The sequence below is a fragment of the Genypterus blacodes genome, unplaced genomic scaffold (assembly GCF_046128005.1).
Source record: "Genypterus blacodes isolate CSIRO-AG114 ecotype Tasmania unplaced genomic scaffold, CSIRO-AGI_Gbla_v1 ptg000052l_1, whole genome shotgun sequence".
Taxonomy (NCBI): domain Eukaryota; kingdom Metazoa; phylum Chordata; class Actinopteri; order Ophidiiformes; family Ophidiidae; genus Genypterus; species Genypterus blacodes.
The window spans coordinates 5,469,243-5,490,000 of record NW_027466864.1 but is presented as its reverse complement, the minus strand read 5'-3'; the positions used below and the strand labels follow the sequence as shown (position 1 = coordinate 5,490,000).

The 20,758-nt window shown below is 50.3% G+C and overlaps 1 protein-coding gene across 4 annotated transcripts in view; it reads left to right on the top strand.

Moving 5' to 3' along the window:
• The window catches only part of satb1b (SATB homeobox 1b), a 52,722-nt gene that overhangs the window by 7,002 nt on the left and 24,962 nt on the right, over window positions 1-20,758 (top strand). For 2 of the 4 annotated variants that reach the window (XM_076150294.1, XM_076150291.1), the window contains exons 2-7: window positions 4,656-4,894; window positions 6,842-7,018; window positions 7,953-8,079; window positions 10,406-10,529; window positions 16,804-16,915; window positions 18,048-18,125. In XM_076150294.1, coding sequence (XP_076006409.1) covers window positions 4,681-4,894; window positions 6,842-7,018; window positions 7,953-8,079; window positions 10,406-10,529; window positions 16,804-16,915; window positions 18,048-18,125 — 832 coding nt within the window. In that variant the 5' untranslated portion in view covers window positions 4,656-4,680. Of the gene's footprint in view, window positions 1-2,554; window positions 3,676-4,655; window positions 4,895-6,841; window positions 7,019-7,952; window positions 8,080-10,405; window positions 10,530-16,803; window positions 16,916-18,047; window positions 18,126-20,758 lie in introns of those variants that run through there. The other 2 variants (XM_076150292.1, XM_076150293.1) reach the window with 2 other exon arrangements.

The following is a 20,758-nucleotide window of genomic DNA, read 5'->3' as shown; positions in this document are numbered from 1 at the left end:
GGAGAAAACCGCCGATGTATCCGCGCCGGCATCTGCTCGCAGACGCAAACATTCTCGGGGGCTCGTGCTCTCTCTCCCCGCTGCAGCGACATAGCTCCGTTTCCTGTCACGCAGACCGCAGACATGGGAGCGTGTTCAACACGCCGACCCCACGCTCACACGCCAGGCCGGGTGTCAGTACTGCAGGACGGCGGCCTCACCTAGTTTCACTCTTCCTCACCCTCTTCCTCTCTATACAGCTTCCCTCAAAGTCAAACGCTTCCCTGGCCGTCACCTGACAGCGCTCTGGCGTTGGGCTGCTCTGGCTGCTCTGGCTGCTCCGCTCACGTCTGTCTGTCTGCGGCTCGCCTTGTTTATGAAACAACAGCTTTGTGCGAGACGGTGGCTATTACTGTATTTACGGTCGCACACGGAGGGAATTTATGGGCCCTGGCAGGATTTATTAGCGAGTACGTGGCGTTCTGCAGCGCTTCACATGCGTCTGACCTCCACGCTCGTCTTGCAGCCTCTGGGTTTGACATTGTGATAGGTGCACCCGCTTCCTGTTTGCTGTTGGTTTCCTGTTTTCGATCTTTCACAACCTGGACAGAGGCGCTCGCTCGCTCGCTCGCTCGCTCGCTCGCTCGCTCGTCGCTTTGATTGTGATCGCGGGTCGGAGCAAGTCGCCCACATCCCAGCGCTTTGTTCTTCTTCTACACACAAAAGGCCAACGCTCGCTTCATTCAGATATGCTGTCAGTATCACCGGTGTGTGTGTGTGTGTGTGGTAATGTTCCCTTTGAGTCTTACCTCACACAGAGAGTTTCGGACCCCAAGGTGGAGAGCAAGGTGAACCGAGCCACAACATCAGTACAACCTGTGTGTGTGTGTGTGTGTGTGTGTGTGTGTGTGTGTGTGTGTGTGTGTGAGCCTCCTACAGCTCTGGCTTTGTTCACGTGGAGGTGAACACACACGTACGTCCTCACGCCTCCTCCAGGTTTCCGCAGAGACGGCGTATCAGGCGTCGGTGTTGTCAGTATCAACAGATTAGCTCGTCTAATATTTTGCCATAAAACACGACGAGGCAAAACGTTTAACGAGTAACAAGGCGCCATAATGCAGACGTGTTAAAAAAGACAAAACCTGCCAACTTTACACTGTTTATTCACTCACACACACACACACACACACACACACACACACACACACACAGTCTGCAGCGGGTCGGTCACTAAACACACACCAGAATTTTTAATATGTATAAAGATTTAATTACAATTTACACTCAAATCCTGATGATGTCACTTTATCATCATCATCATCATCGCCATCATCATCGCTTTCAAACTGATAATATTACAGCGTTGTCTGTAAACAAAGATAATTGGCTTATTGTCATTTTTCCATGCTCTAATAATTCCCTCCTGTGTTCTGTGGCACGATGACATCATCAGGCCTGGATATCCTTTATTGATCGCTGATATTAGCATGGATCAAACTCATTTTAATCAGCTTTAATATGTGTAAAAAGGGAAATAATGTAAATTGACTGAATACATTGCAGTCACAGGCACTTATTAGATGAAACGCTATTTAAAATGCCACATTAGTCCATTTAATGCGGCAATAAGAAACAAAGGTGTTGATTAATTCTTCTTTATAAATGTAAATAAAGTGTTTATCTATTTCAGTGTTTAGCAGAATAATGACAGTCACAGCAGATTAACACTTTAAGGTGGATTTATAATGTAAATGTGTGTGTGTGTGTGTGTTTGTGTGTCGTGAGTAATTTAATGAAACATTTCTCTGCTTTATCTGTTTTAGTGTGGTTGTTGTGAAAGTGTGTGAAGGTCAATCAGTTCACCTGCTTCACTTTACAACACCTACATGCTGTTTCTCAAAATAAAACCTTTATATGAGGCAGAACTCACATAGATGGAATAAAGCCTATGTTAGCTGCGTTTGTGTGTGTGTGTGTGTGTTTGTGTGTGTGTGTTATCCGGTAATAAATGCAGGACCGCCTCACTCTAATCAAGCTGATTAAAAATTCCTGCGCGCACAGCCGGAAATCGCACTAGTGTTGTGTGTGTGTTTGTGTGTTTGTGTGTGTGCGTGCGTGCGTGTACATGTGTGTTCGCGTGAGCGTGTGTGAGTGTGTGTGTGTGTGTCCATCCACTTTCTCCACTTTATTTCTCTGTTTCTCTCAGGACGTTTCGGCCTGCGGAGGAATCATTTGCTCTTTTGTCACACACACACACACACTCACACACACGTACACACGCACACTTACACACACACACACACACACACACACACACACGTTGCGTTTCTATCATTTCAATTCCAATGCTGTATTTATTTATTTATTTTAAACTTGCCACCCAGTGTGGAGTGAAGAGGAGCAGAGAGGAAGAGGAGGGGGGAGAGATGAGTCAATACAACTAATAATTTAATGGGGACAGAGAGAGAGAGTGTGTGTGTGTGTGCGTGAGGGAGAGAGAGAGAGTGAGTGTGTGTGTACGTGTGTGTGCGTGAGCGTGAGAGAGCGAGAGAGAGAGAGAGAGAGAGAGAGGAGCTCCGTCCGGACGGATCCCCAGCAGCAGGACACCTCCTCCTCTCCTCCTCCTCCTCCTCCTCCTCCCACTCGGGCTCCGGCTGGCGGCTCTCTCGCATCCACATCGAGCCTCGGTGTTCGCGCTCTTCATCGGGGGACCGAGCGCCACTTTTCTGCCCTTTTTCCCAGCTTTTTGTTGGCTTCTTTTTCTCCCCCTGAACCTGTTCGCTGCTGCCCGCATCTCGGCTCCACATCAGCGCGGTGTCGAGCCCGCGCTGCCCGGGTTCCAGCGCTCCTCTGCCCCCTCTCTCTCCCTCTCTTCCTCCGGTCAGAACGCTCCGGAGCTCCGTCTCGCCGCCGCTCGTCTCCGGCTCCTCGCCGCGGATGCTCGCTCACATTGGGGCTTTATCACTGCGGCTCACCGGCGCTTATCGCGGAACATCACTGTTGTTCTTCCTCTCTAACTGTGTCCCGGTTTGTTCCACTGACGCCCGGCCGTGAAACTGAGCAGCGATCCGGACGTTTGCGCCCGAAGTCGCGACGGACGCGGCGAGACTTTGCGCTAAATGTCGCTTTTTCTAACGGTTTCCGCGATCGCTTTCCTCTTCCTCCGACTGGACGGAATTAGCTAACGACAGGGCTACACACACACACACGCACATAGAGAGAGAGAGAGCGAGCGAGCGAAACACACTCACACACACACACACTCACGCACACACACACGCATACCCGCTCACCAATGTTCGCCTCTCTCGTTCCATCTCGACCTCCTCGGCTGTCACACACTCTCACACTCACACACACACTCTCACACACACTCATACACACACTCGGGTTGTTGTTGTTGTTTTTGCGCGCCGGTCAGAGCAGAAAAGGAATTAAAAGCTCCGATGGTTTAATATTTGTTGTCATGCGGAGGTAGAGGAGGAAGAGAGAGAGAGAGAGAGAGAGAAGGAGAGAGAGAAGGAGGCAGAGAGAGAGAGGGAGAGAGATAGAGAAACGCAGAGGAACCTGGAAGCAGGAGTTGTTTTTTGGGGGGTTCCTCTTCTTCTTCTTCATCTTCATCTTCTTTTCTACCCTGGCTCAAAGTTGGAGGAGGACGTGTTTTATGCTCTCCGGTGCTGAACTGCTGCGTTTCAGGTTGGTTTCATTTTTTTTACAGAACATTTCCTCCCCCTCAACTTCTCCTCTTCCTCTTTAACTCTTCTTCATCCTGGTTTTCTGTTGTTTTGCTCTGATGAGGTCAAAGTCAAACCCTGACCTGGATTCTGGTCTGGATTTGTGGACGTTAAGTTGCCAGGTTACATATTGCAGAATGGTGTTATGTGTGAGAGTGTGAGTGTGTGTGTGTGTGTGCGTGTGTGTTGGTTTGCATTCCGAGTGTTAACCGCTGTGTGTCATCGCCCCTAACATCAACAAACCTGTGTATTCACCTGTAATCCTTCATGTAGATTACAGGGTTTTCACTCAGTCTGCGTTTTTACCGCACCTGCGGGTGAAGCAGCCGCACACACACACACACACACACACAAACACACACTCTGTTCCTCTCTCCTTCCTCTCCTTTGACCTTTCGTGACCCCACCGCCCTCTGATGACTCAGCAAGTCTGTCTTGAAGTTTTTCTCAAACTTGCTCCTTTTTCCTCTTCCTCCCGTATGGAAACGTGAGAGTCTCCAGTGAAGTTCATACCTGTGTGTGTGTGTGTGTGTGTGTGTGTGTGTGTGCGGGCTCGGGGGCCTCTTCACCTCTCAGCTGCGTCACCGATGTGAAGCCGCATGAAGTGACTCAGAAACAGAATCACATCAGTTTGAACCGCATCCGTGTGGAAATCTCTCTGTAGATGAACGTAAGCGTGTGTGGGAATCTAACGGGACAGGCTTACATTAAACATACGCTGAAAAATGGGAAGACTCCAGCTGCACGACAGCGTCACCGCGGCCTGAGTTGACAGAAGCGAGTGTGTTTGTCCCTGCAGGTCTCTAACGCGTCCAGCTGAAGGGTTTGAGTTCGTTTCTCTGCTTGTGCCGCATCTGAACAGCTTCATCTGTGCCGCGCACACACACACACACACACACACACAATATGACGGTTTAATCGTTCCCCTCTCGTCTCCCCCAGGTGATAGTGAGCAGAGGTGCTGAGAATGATGGACCATCTCAGCGAGACGTGTCTGGGCAAAGAGAACGCCGAGCTGGTCAGCAGCATGTCGGAGGCCAAGGCGCCGCCGGCCAAGCTGGCCCGGCTGGAGCAGAACGGCAGCCCCCTGGGCCGGGCCCGGCTGGGCAGCACCGGGGCCAAGCTCGCCGGGGTCCCGTACAAGCCCACCGGTCACCTGCTGAAGACCTGCCACAAGAGAGGTGAGTGTGTGTGTGTGTGAGAGAGAGAGAGAGAGAGAGAGAGAGTGTGTATGCGCCAGTGATGTGTATTCGTGCGATAATACGAGGAGAGTAAACCTGAAATAGTTTGGTGTGTTTGCTACCGAGGTGTTGTCATGACTGCCCTCTTAACACACACACACACGCACACACACACACACACACACACACACACACACACACACACACACACACACACACACACACACACACACACACACACACACACAAAGACACTTACCCAACCACCCACCCGCTTCCACCCCCTGCACGCTCTCTCTCCCAAAACTCTTAAACCATTTTACAATGCTTCTTTAGTCATCCCAGCATGTACACACACACACACACACACACACACACACACACACGCACACTCACACGCACACTCACACGCACACTCACACGCACACTCACACTTATTTGCTCAGACAATAGCTAATAGAGGAGCGCAGTGGAGTGATTCCCGTGTCGTGCTGCACGGCGCCGTGTCACCGCCGCCCTCCTGCTCCGCCGTTTGTTTATGGAGGCAAAGTTTGGGTCCTTAAAGAGCCGTCGGCGTTTAAAGGAGCCTTAACTTTGAGATTATGACATAGCTTTTTAATATAACCGCCGCCGTCTCGTGGCAAACACGGCAGGCGAAAGCGTTCCAAAAAAAATAAACCTTTTTACGATTATGTTTAGTTGTTTTTTTTTTCCTCCTCCTCCTCAGCCTCCTCCCTCTTCTTCTTCGTCTTCGTCTTCTTCTTCTCTTCCCACTAAGCCTGCAAATGAGTTTCAGGAGCTGCAGGTTTAGATTTGTAATGACGTTTGGCCCGCGTTGGCTCGTGTGTGTTTGTTTGTTTGGCTGCTCCGGCTGTTCTCCGGGCACAAGAGGGACTCGGGAACTCTTGGAATGTTGCTGCGCGAGCGTCCTCCGATGGGCCGTTTCTCTTATTTGCTCCTTTAATCTGCGTGTCGCGCTCCAGCTGAGAGAGCTTAATTTTTCACCTTCATCATCTGGCCGTCGTCTTCTTGGCCACCCACAACGCTCCCCCCCCCCCCCCATCATGCCTCTCTCCGGCGTTGGGAGCGAGGCCGCGCTGCCCGGGGAGGCGGCCCGCTCCCGGAGGCTCCGCAGAGGGCCCGGAGCCGGCATTGTGTCCCAGCCCCAAACAATATTTACCACGGCCCTCCATGGAGCGCCGGCAAACAAAGCCTGTATTGATCCCCCAAATGAACCTACACAGCAGTCTTTATTGTTAGATCTTTATCTATTAAAATCGGGGGAGGAGGAAAGCGGCTCTTTCAGCACATTCCCTGGCATCTGTCGGCTTTATCGATTGTTTCGCCGGAGCAAACGCGCGTCTTCTGGAATGCCCCGGGAATCGGAAAAACAACACAACCTGGATGGGCTTAATTGGCGAGGAGGACGGGAGGCTGTGGGGAAATCCGTCCGGGTGAGAGAGGAACGTCTTGTTCTCGTGAATTAAGAGGTGCGCTTCTTCACACGCGCTCGCTCGATGGGCCGCGGCGAGTCAAAGCCAAACAGGAAGAGGAGGGGCTTCATGTAGGTGGACCTCAGGGTACAGAGGAAGGGGAGGAGTCAGATGTAAAGATTCTTCCTTTAAAATGATGATAAATGTGTGTTTTTGTGGGTAGAATCGTACAAATCGGGAATAAAAAGCCTCTTAAATTACGATTCCGAGAGATCTGAGCATGCAAAGTTTCGGCAGAACGAAGACGGTGTTAAACGAAGTCGCTCTCCTCGATGTTGTAGGTTAGAATCCTGTAAAGTCGAGCGTTTAGATCCTGAAAGGCTTCATCCGGTTCATTTCTCGCCAAATCTTCCACCAGGGCAACAATCACCTAATCCGGCCCCTTTGTGAGCGTGTTGAAGGTCACGCTCCTGACTCCCCTGTGTGTGTGTGTGTGTGTGTGTGTGTCCCCTAGGCAACATGCTGCCCGTGTTCTGCGTGGTGGAGCACTATGAGAACCCCATGGACTTCGACAGTAAGGAGGAACATGCAGAGTTCGTGCTGGTGCGTAAGGACATGCTCTTCAACCAGCTGATCGAGATGGCACTGCTGTCGCTCGGCTACTCGCACAGCTCGGCCGCCCAGGCCAAAGGTGAGAGGGGGAGGGGCCAAGTCACGCCAGCGCCACAGCTTCTTCCTCTTCCTCTTCCTCTTCTTCTCCTCTGCTCTTAACTTTCCTTTGCTTTGTCTTTGTTCACTCAACTCTCCTCACTGCACAAACACAACAAACTCTCTTTCTCTCGCTCTGACACACACACATACACACGCACACACACGCACACACACACACACACACACACACAAACACACACACACACTCTGGCCACATACTGTATCAGCCCGCCTCCTCCTTCCTCAGCAGATCTGAGGCCATATTAACACATCCTGACATTGATCTTGGACAAGAGAGCGTGTGTGTGTGTGTCTCCCACGGGTGACCCACACAAACACACACACACACAGCTGCAGGATCCTTTCAGTGGGTGTAGATGCACAGGCTTGCCCGCTTAATTGTTTGCACGCACGTTCACATAATGAACAATACATGAAAGCAAAAGCTCAGTAACACACACACACACACACACACACACTTACAGGTGAAAAGTGCACATACACACACACACACACACACGCTCAGCGGCTCTGTGGGAGGGAGGGGAAGGTGGAGGGAAGTATCTGCTAATTGCACTTGAGCTCCTGCAGGCCGAGGGTGGCGGCTTCAAGGTGCCTCTCAGGCTGCTCTTTTATTATAGCCTGTCCATCACACACACACACACACACACACACACACACACATACACCCCGCTTCACCTCTCACACACGCCGGCTCCCTCCTCACTTCCTGCTGTGCGTGCTGCCACTTATTCGCCGCTCAGTCTCAGGAGGAATTCCTGCGCGGCCGCCGTGTCTCTCCCTTACGCAGATGTCTTCATTTGTACGTCTGCGTGCGTCTGTACACGCAGCTATTCCCTGGAGGGCCCGTGTTTATCTGTGTGTGTTTATCTGTGTGTGTGTGTGCCATCCAGGTATGATCCAGGTGGGGAAGTGGAACCCTGTCCCCCTGTCATACGTGACAGACGCCCCTGACGCCACGGTGGCCGACATGCTGCAGGACGTCTACCACGTGGTCACGCTTAAGATCCAGCTGCACAGGTCAGACTCACACACACACACACACACACACACACACACACACACACACACACACACACACACACACACACACACACACACACACACGCACTTAATAGTTAATACTACATATTTGCCTGCACTGTGATTAAGACACACTTTTTATAAATGTGGACAAATGAATTCCTCTTACTCGTGCCACATAACTGTGACCTTTAACCTGAACTTTGAGATCCTTCTCGGTCTTGGCAGCTGTGACATTAACTCGTCTCAGTTAATCCCATTACTTTATAGAACATCTTAATTGCTGTTTAATCTGAATTTGAACCTGCCTAAACCTTACTTTTGTGCCGCTAACAGTGTTTAGCTATTATTCATATGTTGCATACTTTGGGTTCAAAAAGTCAGAAAAACAAGAGCTTTAAATATAAATACTTATCAATGTTTAACATATTAATCACACTCAAGGTGTTGAGTCACATAGGATATTAGTCAGACTTCAGTAAAATAAAGGAATAATGTGTTGTTGTTAACAAACGAGTGCAGTGCGACTGAACGCAGCTAAGCAGCTAACATGACAGTGAGCTGCTTCACCTGAAACATCTCCATAAATAAACACAACAGAGAGGCTATTTACAGATAATTATATTTCTTTCTTTTTAATCTAAGAAACAATAAGAATAATAAAAGAAACACTAACAAGCTGAAACCTGCTGGCCTGATTGATGCTAGCTGTCTCTGCAGTCGCTCACCATATTGTATGCTAAATGCTACTCCGAAGGCGCGAGGTGTCATATTTATACACATGGCAACGGCATATATAGACACGGACACACAGAGGCGTGTATGTGAGACGCACGCACGCGCACACACACACGCACACACACACACACACACACAGAGACAGCCGTGCGGCGCTGGTGTGGAGGCTTGTGCCAGCTGCACGCTAACCCAGTGTTCTGCAACCCTCTGGAGAGCTGTTCACTCTCCCCCCTCACACTCTCTCGCCTGCTCTCTCTCTCTCTCTCTCTCTCTCTCTCTCTCTCTCTCTCTCTCTCTCCTTCTGTCTCTACCCCCCCCCCCCCCCCCCATTACCACCACCCACCTTCACCAGCGTGCGCACACACACACACACACACACACACACACACACACACACACACACACACACACAGACCAATGTGAACACCTCCAACAGCCAGAACACAGAAGGTTGTGTTTATTTCCGGCATGCTAGCCCTGAATGCACGGATAGCTGTCTCTCTCACTCTCTCTTTCTCTCTCTCACTCTCTCTGCCCCCCAAAGGCTTTCGAGCTGCTCAAGCAGTTTAAGGTGTTCTGGAAAATCCATCCCCTGTTTGTGTGTATGCCTGTGAGTGTGTGTGTGTGTGTGTCAGGTTGTGAGTGTGTCTTCTCACGAGCAGATGTTAGCCACGACCATTGCGGGTGTGTGTTTTTCTTCTGTTGTCTCCTGGCTTTATAACACTCATCTGACACACACACACACAGACACACACAGACACACACAGACACACACCCCGCCTCTCTTGTCAGGAGTGTGTGTGTGGTTTCTACTCCACCTATGAATCCGTTGTGATTGGGCTGCGTACAGTTGTCAATATTGTTATTGTTTTGCATTTGCCCCCGCCCCCCCTTTGTGTTTGTCCCCTTGAACCCCCCCTCCCCCCTCCCTCGCCCCCCCTCACACCCCTCGGCGACGCAGACATCCAGCCGGTGTTACACCTTAAATTGTTTCGCCGAGCACAACGAGCCGGCAAAGGTAGAAGCAACGCGGAATAATAGTCGCCACATGCAGCTGATGTATAATTCATGCATCAATCCAGCAGATGTGTTGTATAAAGTAATTAACTAATCAGAACAATCAGGAGAGAGAGAGGGAGAGAGAGAGAGAGAGGGGAGGAGAGAGAGAGAGGGAGAGAGCGAGAGAGAGAGAGAGAGAGAGAGAGAGAGAGAGAGAGAGAGAGAGAGAGTAATCTCCAGATGCATCTGCTTGATGCGCCAAATGAAATCTGTCTGTCTTGGAGGGGCGCTTGCAGCAGGAGAAACGAGCAGAGGCCTGAGTGAGTGTGTGTGTGTGTGTGTTTGTGTTCGCCTCTCCTATCTTTACCCCTCTCCTCTCTCTCTCTGTCCCTCTCCCTCTCTTTCTCTCTCTCCCTCCCTGAATTGCTTCTCATGTTCTCCCCTCCTTCTTCCCCTCTCTCTCCCCCCTCTCTCCCTGCGTCCCTCTCTGTCTCTCTCCCTCTCCCTCCCCTCTGCCCCCCCCCCCCATCCCTCCCTCCCCCCTCCCTATGTCTCCTCTCTCTCTCTCTCTCTCTCTCCCCCACAGTTGTCCTAAGCTGGAGGACCTGCCGCCCGAGCAATGGAGCCACTCTACAGTAAGAAACGCCCTCAAGGAGTTACTCAAAGACATGAATCAGAGCTCTCTGGCTAAAGAATGTCCCTTATCACAGGTGCTGAAGCCCAGTCTGCTTGTTAAAAAAAAGTAACACCACAAGATAATATTACAGAAAAAAGCCAAACCCCACCCCTGCTACCATTTTACACACAAAAAACAAACACCCCTAATCTCCATCACCTCCTCCTCTTTATCGGTTATTTATCAAATGCCCTGAGTTTGATCGAACGGGAAAGGAGAATCGGCTCAAACGCACCAATCAATGGCCATTGTCGCGGCTTTGGCGCCTGATTTCTTTCTCTTACCACCCCCTCATCCCTCCAACACACACACACACACAATCTCTCACACACACGCACACGTATTCCACGGCAGCCAAAAAGCAGAGGTGTCGCCCAACGTATGCTTATTGTGAGATAAACATTGGCGTAAACCCAGAACGGTCTGGATTGTTGTTGGGTTTATTTTTTTTCCCTTCGTCTTTCTTCTTTTTTTTTGTGTGCTTTTCATTCTCTCCGCGTTTGGGTTGCGTCAGTGCTGCGGACGTGTTTGCGCTCGCGTGCGTTTAGGTGTGATGTGGTGTGATTTCTGTCTGCCGGCGTGCGTGGAAGCCAAAGGCAGGAGTGCAGATAGGAGGAGTGTGTATATCAGCCAGGCAGCTCAGGAGTGAATGGAATGAAACGGCAGTATATCTCTCACAGGGGCCAATAATGTGTGTGTGTGTGTGTGTGTGTGCGATTCATGTGTGTATGTTTCATAAATGTATATCAGCGCGGGCGGGCGGGCGTGTGTGTGTGTGTGTGTGTGTGTGTGTGTGTTTAAACCCAAGCCTGTGCGTAGGTGCCTCCTGATGGAGCCGGCTCTCCTCCTAGGCCACCGTATGGTCACCTGGAGACCCTCATTTTCACTCAGTGTGTGTGTGTGTCTGTGTCTGTGTGTGTGTGCTCCACCCGTGTGTGTGTGTGTGTGTGAGAGCGTGTGTGTTTGTGTGTTTAGCCAGGCATGAGCAGTGCACTGATGATGTAAAGAGTCCCTGGGTGGCGTTCAGGCGGAGCCCAGCCCGGTCTGGTAATCACCCTGTTTACGGTCCATATGTGAAGACGGCTCAGACGAGAGCACACGCGAGCGCAGAGGATCTTACACACACACACACACACACACACACATTCAATATTTTCACACACACACACACACACTACTCTGAAATTAAACTGCTGGTTATTTTAGTTTTCCAGAGAGGCAGAGACGCCCTGCACATATCTGAGACTGAGACTGAGTCTGAGTCTGAGTCTGAGTTTGAGTCGGTTCTGTTCTGTTCTGCTGTTTAAGTCTAAATTTAACATCCGAACAGACTTAAATGTTATTTTAACTGGGACTTATTTATGAAGTTGATCTTACTAAACATATTCAGGTGCTGTAGATTCAAACGGTGTCTTTAGTTTACACACACATGAGCTCTGATCCTTCACATGTTCCACCAGCAGCTTAGAGTTTCATCTGCAGGTTAGGATTGTAAAAAAAATGACAAACAGATTTTGATTAAATATGTTGCAAAAAACTAAAATTAGATTTTTTTTTTTTTGGCTGATGCTGGAATTGATTTTTTTTTTTTTTCAGAATTTCCAGTCTCAGAAAATTTTTTCATATTTATTAATATTATCTCCATGTATTATTATAAATGCGCTAAAGATTTAAAATTACAGGAGCAAAATTCGAAAACATGGAATATCCAAACACACACAAACACACACCCACACACACGACAAACAGCAGCATCAACATCAGCCAATCGAACACACACATACTGGAGTTAAAAACAGTATCAGATCCCGCTCAGCCTTGGTGGAGGTATGTGTTCTGTCACCAGTTTCCTGTTTCCCCCGTCAGTCGCCAGGTCGTTTTGTTTGGGGTTCTGGTGGAATCTAAACAGCCGCAGTCACAGAGCGGCTGCGGTCCCGGCCGTGGGCATGTTCCTGCGTCCGGCCCTGTTTAAAGATGGCTGCCATGACGGAGCCAGACATCTGTTACTCTGTGGGCTTTGATGTGGCCTGTTACTCCCACAGAGATGCTGCTGGCTCTCTCCAAAAAACCCAAGCGGCTCCACGTTCCATCCCTGTCTCCCGCGAGGCGTGGCGTGTCGGGATGCAGGTGAAGGGGGAGGAGGAGGAGGAAGGGGGCGTGGCAGCAGGAGGACACGGGAGATTTGCACCTTTTCACAGGATTAGTGTCTCCTTGATAGTCTGGAGCGTAATCCCAGGCGGAGAAGAGAGAGAGATGAGAGAGCCGGGGCGAGCGAGTGAAAGAGAATTAGCCCACCTCTGAACACACACACACGCACACACACACACAGAGAGAGGGGAGCAGCACAGAGGAGTAGAAGAAGAAAAGAAGGGGGGTGATTTTGTGATGTGCTGCTTTTGTTTGGGTCCTTGTCAAACATTTAGTTTCATTCTTTCACGCTTTGTGTGTTTGGCCTACAAATGGCCTCATAGAAAATGTGTTCGCTCGGCCCCTTTGTCGTCCCTCAAAGAATAGTTTCTCACACACACGCACACACACACACAGAGTATCTTGGGATCGTCTGAACAAAACCGATTCACCCTCAAACCTCAGGTCGTCTGTTTTATTTTGCACAGACAAGCTCGCCGCCTTTCCCCCCTTTGCCCGTGTCATCAGAAACTATGGCAACAAACGAGATTCCCCCTCGCCCCCCCTTTTCCCCACTGCCACCTCGCCGTGTCCCCCCCCCCCCCCCCCCCCCCCCTCCCCCCCTCACTGGGCGGCCCCCGATGCACCAGCTGCTGTGTTGCGTAGCAGCAAATAGTCATCAAAATGCCATCTTTGCGGGACTTCGCCACCAAGGCACAACCTGCTTGCCAATGTGTGTGTGTGTGTGTGTGTGTGTGTGTGTGGGCGTGGAGGGAGGGGGGTCACAGGAGTTGAGGTGGATATGTGCCATAATTGAGCTGTGTTAGATGCTGGCGCGAGGCGAGGAGCGGTGTTGCAAATGGGTTACGCTTTTTCCCCAGCTGATTCAAGACATCAGGCGAAGTTGGAATACGAGTTGTGTGTGTGTGTGTGTGTGTGTGTGTGTGTGTGTGTGTGTGCGCGTGTGGCCAATAGTGCATGTGTGTTAGTAAGTGTGTGTGTGTGTGTGCGTGTGTGTTAAGGCTCCACGTGTGTTTGTCTGCAGGGAGTGTGTGCTGTTTTTTGCCAGCACGCTCTTACGCTGGCAGCTGTGTGCCTACCTGCCTGGTCCACCCCTCTCTCTCTCTCTCTCTCTCTCTCTCTCTCTCTCTCTCTCTCTCTCCCTCTCCCTGTCTCTCTCTCTCTCTCTCTCTCGCTCTCTCTCTCTCTCTCTCTCTCTCTCTGTCTCTCTCTGTCTCTCTCTCTCTCTCCCTGTCTCTCTCTCTCTCACTCTCTCTCCCTGTCTCTCTCACTCTCTCTCACTCCCTCTCTTTGTGTCTCTCTCTCTCTCTCTCTCTCTGTGTGTGTGTCTCTCTCTCTCCCTGTCTCTCTCTCTCACTCTCTCTCACTCCCTGTCTCTCTCACTCTCTCTCACTCCCTCTCTTTGTGTCTCTCTCTCTCTCTCTCTCTCTCTGTGTGTGTGTCTCTCTCTCTCCCTGTCTCTCTCTCTCACTCTCTCTCTCCCTGTCTCTCTCACTCTCTCTCACTCCCTGTCTCTCTCACTCTCTCTCACTCCCTCTCCCTATCTCTCTCTCACACTGTCTTCCTCTCTCTGTTTCTCTCTCCCTGTGCCTCTCTCTCTCTCTCTCTCTCTCTCTCTCTCTCTCTCTCTCTCTCTCTCTGTCTGTCTGTCTCTCTGTCTGTCTCTCTGTCTCTCTCTCTCCCTCTCTCTCTCCCTGTGTGTGTGTGTGTGTGTGTGTGTGTCTCTCTCCCCCCTCTCTTCCTGTCTCCCACGATGGGGAGTGGACTAGATGTTGGGCTCCGATAGTAACCCTGTGCCACTTCCTGGTCTTGCCGATAAGCTCTCTGTGCTGCAGATGGCTTATCACTTAAAGGGTCCACACACACACATAGACACACACACATGCACACACGCACACACGCATGAGCTCAGACACACACTCGTGCTACCTGTTGACAAGTCCCTCGCTCAGCCCTCCTGCAGGCTCTGCGGTGGCAGCGGAGACTCTGGTTATCTGCTTGATTTCACTTAGTGTGTGAGTGTGTGTGTGTGAGTGTGTGTGTCAGGGGGATAGAGAGGGAGAATAGGTGTGTGTGTGTGTATTGTGTCGTTCACACACACACACACACGTGCACGCGGCCCCCTGTGAGAGGTAGAGTGATGTATTGAGGGAGAGGGCTGATTAATGAGGAGCGTTTATTAGAACATCTGTGTCAAAGATGGCGGAGGAGAGAGAGAGAGCGAGAGACATAGAGAGAGATGGAGGGGGAGAGAGAGAGAGAGAGAGTTTCCTGCAGGCCTCTTGTTTGTTGCCTGCATGGCGCTGCCTTAGCCCAGATATACTGTAAATAAAACATGGCAGGCTGGAGGAGAGGAGTTCATTATTCCTCTGACTCAAAGGAGAATCCATCTTAGCTTCAGCCGACAAATGGAGAGAGCCGACAGAGACGCTCAGTCTGGACTGAGACCTGATCTGGTCCAGGGTTTGACCCTCAGCCTCCACCAGGGCCCCTCCCACTTCCCTACCCTGAACCTGAACCTCATCCAGGGTGCCAGTGAGCGAAGGCGTCTGATTGAACAAGCCTGTCCTCTCCTCGCTCTACGTGCTGACCTTTGACCTGGAAACATGGCAGCAGGTTGGGCAGCCATTGTGATCGTCTCTCTGGTGACGGGCGTGAGTTTAAACAAAGGTCGCCGCGGTTGTTGTGTTGCTTTTGTCACAGACACTCCAGATTCTGTTTGAGGTTTGAGGAAGCTCCGGCTCTTGTAAACTCGTTGGGTTCATGATTGCGCAATGTTTTCATCGTGTGTCGCTCTCTCAGAACTGGAATGAGACCTGAACCTGAACCTGAACCTGAACCTGAACCTGAACCTGAACCTGAACCCGACACCGTCCGGCGGTAACACTCGTCACATTATTAACAAAACAAACTCAACGTTCACCTCTTATTGGTAGGAAATCCCAGAATCCTTAAGCCTCCCAGGATTCTGAACCCCGCCTCCTCCCGCCTCGCGTCTTAGAAACGATGTCCAATAAATTTCCCACCCTCAGATGAACCTCTGCCACGCCCCGGTCTGACCTACGTGAAAGAGAAGTGGCGCCCGTCTTCACCGTAAGAACGCGGCGCACACACTCCCCGCCATCCTGGATCTGCTGCCAGAGCTCCAGAGTCGTCCTGTAGCCGCCAGAAGCTTCCCCCGCCATCCTGCCGCCGCATATATTAAAGGAAATGATAAAGATGGCATACCTGTAATTTGAAAACAGATGGTTTGCTTCTTTTGAATATTTATAACAATCAAAAACAATTTCTCCCTGCACCAGCCGCGCTATTTGCCTGCAGGCCGGCCGGCAAGGTGTTAAAACATTCATTTTAATGAAACTGGAAGAGAGAGAGAGAGAGAGAGAGGAAGAGAGAGAGGGAGAGAGAGAGAGAGAGAGGAGGAATCTCGCCCTCTTTGTTTTTCCCAGGCGAAGGAGGATGAAGTAAATGGAGCGAGGGCAAAGAGTCGGAGGAGCATGCGTGCGTTGAAGACGTACACGCTCGCCTCAGCCCTCCGCGCGCTTGAAGTCGTCGTCTTGTAACAGATTGAATAAATAAAGCGCGGCGGAAAATAAGAGGTTCATCTGTTTACGTAGCCCGACTCCCCCAGATGCTGATGTATTCAATAAGCCACCTTCCTTCCTCTCCTTCCTCTCCTTCTCCTCCTCCTTTGAAGGTAAACCGCCGACGTCAAACGGAGCTTCTGAGCTCGAGCCGATCTCGCGATTCCGCCGCGCCGCCGCTCAAACGCCGGCGACAAAAGACTTCAGACAAACTCAGTGGCATTTGATAATCATGATATAATAATGACATGAAATAAGAAGCGGGTTAAGGCTTGTTTGATTTATTTTGATTTGTTTTACGTTGAGAAGTGGAGATCTCACTTTCTTGCATGCGTTCTGCTTTTGATTTGGCCTTTTGTGAGTGCTGGGTTCTACTGTGTGCCTCTCTTTGATTTGTTTTGACAGCGTACAGTGTTACTGCATGTTTCACCAGCTTTAATATCACGTCTGTGCTCCACAATGACAATCTAAAGTCTCTCTCCCCCCCCCCCTTCTCTCTCTCTCTCTCCCTCTCTCTCTCCCCCTCTCTCTCTCCCTCTCTCTCCCTCCGTCTCTCGATCAATCTCTCTCTTTCAGAGTATGATTTCCTCCATTGTGAACAGCACTTACTATGCAAATGTGTCGGCGGCAAAGTGTCAGGAATTTGGGCGCTGGTATAAACATTTCAAGAAGACAAAAGATATGATGGGTAAGCAAAACGGAGGGGCGCAAAAAGTACGGCGCTCACACTTTTGTCCCCGCACACACACACACACACACACACGAACACACACACACACCAGTCACCATTACAATGTGTCCTCTACCCAGCAGTCTCTTTGTCTGGAATACGTTTTTATCTTGTTATCTAATAATTCGCAGCCCTTCGCTCTTGAACGCCGGCGCCGCAGCTTTTGATTTATCCATTATCGCCCCCAAGTAACCGCCCGCCGCGCCGCTCGCAGGTTGCCGAATCGAAGCCCTCTGACTTGTTTTGGTGTTGTTTGCGAGCACCCGGCCCCCTTCCCCCCCCTTCCCCCCCTCCCCCCCGCTCGCCCGACAAAAGGCGGCGTCCGCGAGTTCACCCCGGGCCGCCGCCTAGTCTGAAATTCAATTTGTGTTTTTTCTTATCAACGCGTGCTTTATATTATCTCAGAGAAATCCCCTTTGACCCGACAGGAAATGAGGTCATATAACACCAGCGGAAGGAGATAGAATTCTGATGTGCTCGCTTGTGATTAAGCAGAAATGGACGCTCGCACGGAATGTTGAGATATTAGCCCGAACAATCTGCTGAACAATCTCTCTCTCTCTCTCTCTCTCTCTCTCTGTCTCTCTCTCTCTCTCTCTCTCTGTCTCTCTCTCTCTCTCTCTCTCTCTCTCTCTCTCTCTCTCTCTCTCTCTCTCTCTCTCTCTCTCTCTCTCTCTCTCTCTCTCTCTCTCTCTCTCTGTCGATGTCAGATGTGATGATGTACCTCACGTTCTCAGCGCCACAATGCAAATACCGTCTTTGTGATTGCGTCTTATCTGATTTGCGTTCTTCTTCTTCTCTCCGCTGTTAAAGTGGCAGCATTACTCTGGCAGCAGCGTTTATGCCCGACCTCTCTCTCTCTCTCCTCTCTCTCTCTCTCTCTCTCTCTCTCTCTCTCTGTCTAAACGGGCGGTCCGGTCTTCTAATCCGAGTGCTCGCTCTCTGGATCTTTGCCGCTGTATTTGAACGTGTTTTGTGGTTAAGCTGGAGTGGGAGGGAAAGTACTTAACCCTGTGTTTCTTTCCTAACGCCTCTGTGCTGTGTTTGTGTGTGTGTGTGTGTGTGTGTGTGCTGCCCTTTGACCGTGCAGGCATGCGCCAACCCTCCCAGCTGGAGGGCTACCTGGGGACGTGTGTCCTCCGTGAGAGCCCGCGTGCCAATACATTAGGTATGTACCATCAAACACACACACACACACACACACACACACACACACACACAGACACACACGTTGTTTTTTGCCTCTGAGAAGTAAAAAAAAATTATTTGACTCCGGACCAAATTCTAAATACCTAATCCAAATCTCAAACTACAGATTAAATTGACGCCTCCCTCAAGGCTGAACAAGCCCAGACAAATAAAAAGGATCATTACGGGATATAATTGCACTCATTGATGATCAATCATGGAAGAAAACGTCACGAAAATCAATCCATGTTTTGTCAAAATCAGTTCAGAACTTTTGAAGTCGTCATGCCAACAAATATACCAAAATCCCCGCGTGAGCAGTGTGACGTTGACGGTGACCTCATGGAACACCACACACACTCACACACCTGAATATTAGAATTTCATAATAGAATGGAATCTGAAAGCCCTCATGCTGAAATCCTTTTGTCAAACATCCTCCTTTAAATTGAGCCCAGGTAGGTAAAGTGTGTGTGATTGCGTCACAAAATCTTCCACACACACACACACACACACCCACCCCCACACACTGACAGCAACACGATTGTCTCCGTGTTAATTTAGCCAAACCCCAAAAACACAAACCCTGGCACCGGCGCCTCAGGTGCCTGTCAGAAGCCCCCCGGCGTCTCTCCAGACCTTAATATTCATGACGGGCTGCTGTCTGCACATACGTGGCAGCGGAGGAAGACGGGAGAGCTGGTGGAACGCCAAAGCTCTGAGGCCGGGAGAGAGAGAGAGAGAGAGAGGGAGAGAGAGAGAGGCGGTCATCCCTTTGTGCTTTGGCAACACGGCACACACGTGACTCTGCATTTCAGCAGTTTGATAAGGGGGAAACATTCCGGGTCTTAAGGTGGCGGGACGGTCCAGATCCTCCGGCAGCTCTGCCAGGAGCCGGCCAACGAGCTCGTCTGCTCTTTGGAAGGGGACAGAAACTCGGGCAAGGCCTCGCAGAGAGTTGGGTCAATTTATGTCTCGTCTCCACATTCCCTCTCTCTCTCTCTCTCTCTCTCTCTCGCTGACTAACACACACACACACACACACACGCACACACACTCCCTCCCTCCCTGCCTCCCTCAGCCCACATCCCCATGCCCATTGTGTGTTTAATCCGGGGCTCTTTTGTGGCAGGATTCCACACGAGGACTCCCGCCTCTGTGGCAGCCTTTTTCTCCCAGGGCCTGCCATGCTCTTGTGTCACCCCTTCTTCTTTTCAATTTGCATGGAAATGCCTCGACGCGGCAGTGTGTGTGTGTGTGTGTGTGTGTGTGTGTGTGTGTGTTTGTTGCGTTTTTTTGCGAGCGTGCCCCCCAGCAGTCTGTGCGAGCGAGCATATGCAGCACGCACATCCGCGCATGAATTGAATGAGCCGCACGCCATACCATCAGAGCCGGGGAATGCCAGGGATTAGAGGAGGAGATGTGATTATTACCCAGATTTTTTTCTGTTTTTTTTTCCTCCACATTATTTGTTTTTGATAAATGCTCAATAGACCCGTCTTGGCTGGGTGTTTTGTGGTTGCTGACAGTAAAGAATCCGGCAGCTCCAATGCACGATTATTGAGGGTATTTTTGGAAAACATCCATGCACTTAATCTTTCATCTGCTGAAAAATTCAGCGCGATGAAGAATCCCCTCTCCCATAACAGCAATTTACGCTTTTCACAATCCCATACGGCGCTTTGCTGTGAGGCGCGGAGGCCGTCGCCCACTTTTTTAAGGTGGAAATGTTTCCATCCGTATGAATTCTTAAACGCTGCCCCCTCACTCCCTCACACCGCAAAATCCCCCAGCATGCATTTTGTGAATCCCTCAAACGGGAGGAGAAGCGAGCACTAAACATTCAGACGTTTAAGATGCCGGCTCGCACCGCCTTGGGTAGTTCACTCGGAATGTTAAATCATTGTTTTCATCCTCTAAGAACATCATTTAAACCCCATCTTAAAATATTCCCTAGCAACCATTATGGACTTAAAGATTCCCAAAGGTAGAGACGCCGCAAAAGCTTCAAAACACCGGCAAACACAGCCGCCTTCATTTCTTTTTAAAGACAATTTAAGTCAAGTCAACTGTGACGCGCAGCAGCAAGGCCATTTCTTGGGTTACACGTCCCACCATGGCCTCTTTCTGTCTGGATTCGCCACTTCCTGCGTTTATATTTAGGCCATCCTCCCCCAAAAATGTCACATCGGTCGGCTTGTGGCTCGTGTTCCTTATTTCAGCTTTGAGAATTTTAAAGAGCGAATCGCATTTATCAGCATTGCGTTTGTTTATGCAATGTACATACTCACTGTACCTACACACACACACACACACACACACACACACACGCACAGACGCAGAGCCGACCTGAGCAAACACACATTTCCATCTCTCTTTTTTCTTCACGTGATGAAACTGCAGACATACTGAATTAATTCTGAAGGCATGAGCGGTGGAAGATTCAGGTCAAACACAATGAAGCTCCTTTATCTACATTTATATCTAATTTTGAGGAACCAGCCGGCTGCTGATCATCTGGGTCAGTTCCAATCAGCTCAGGAGGGGCACGTGAGGGGCTCAGGGAGGAGCCGGCAGACGACTTGCGGGCTCTCATATCCTCTTCTATCCTGA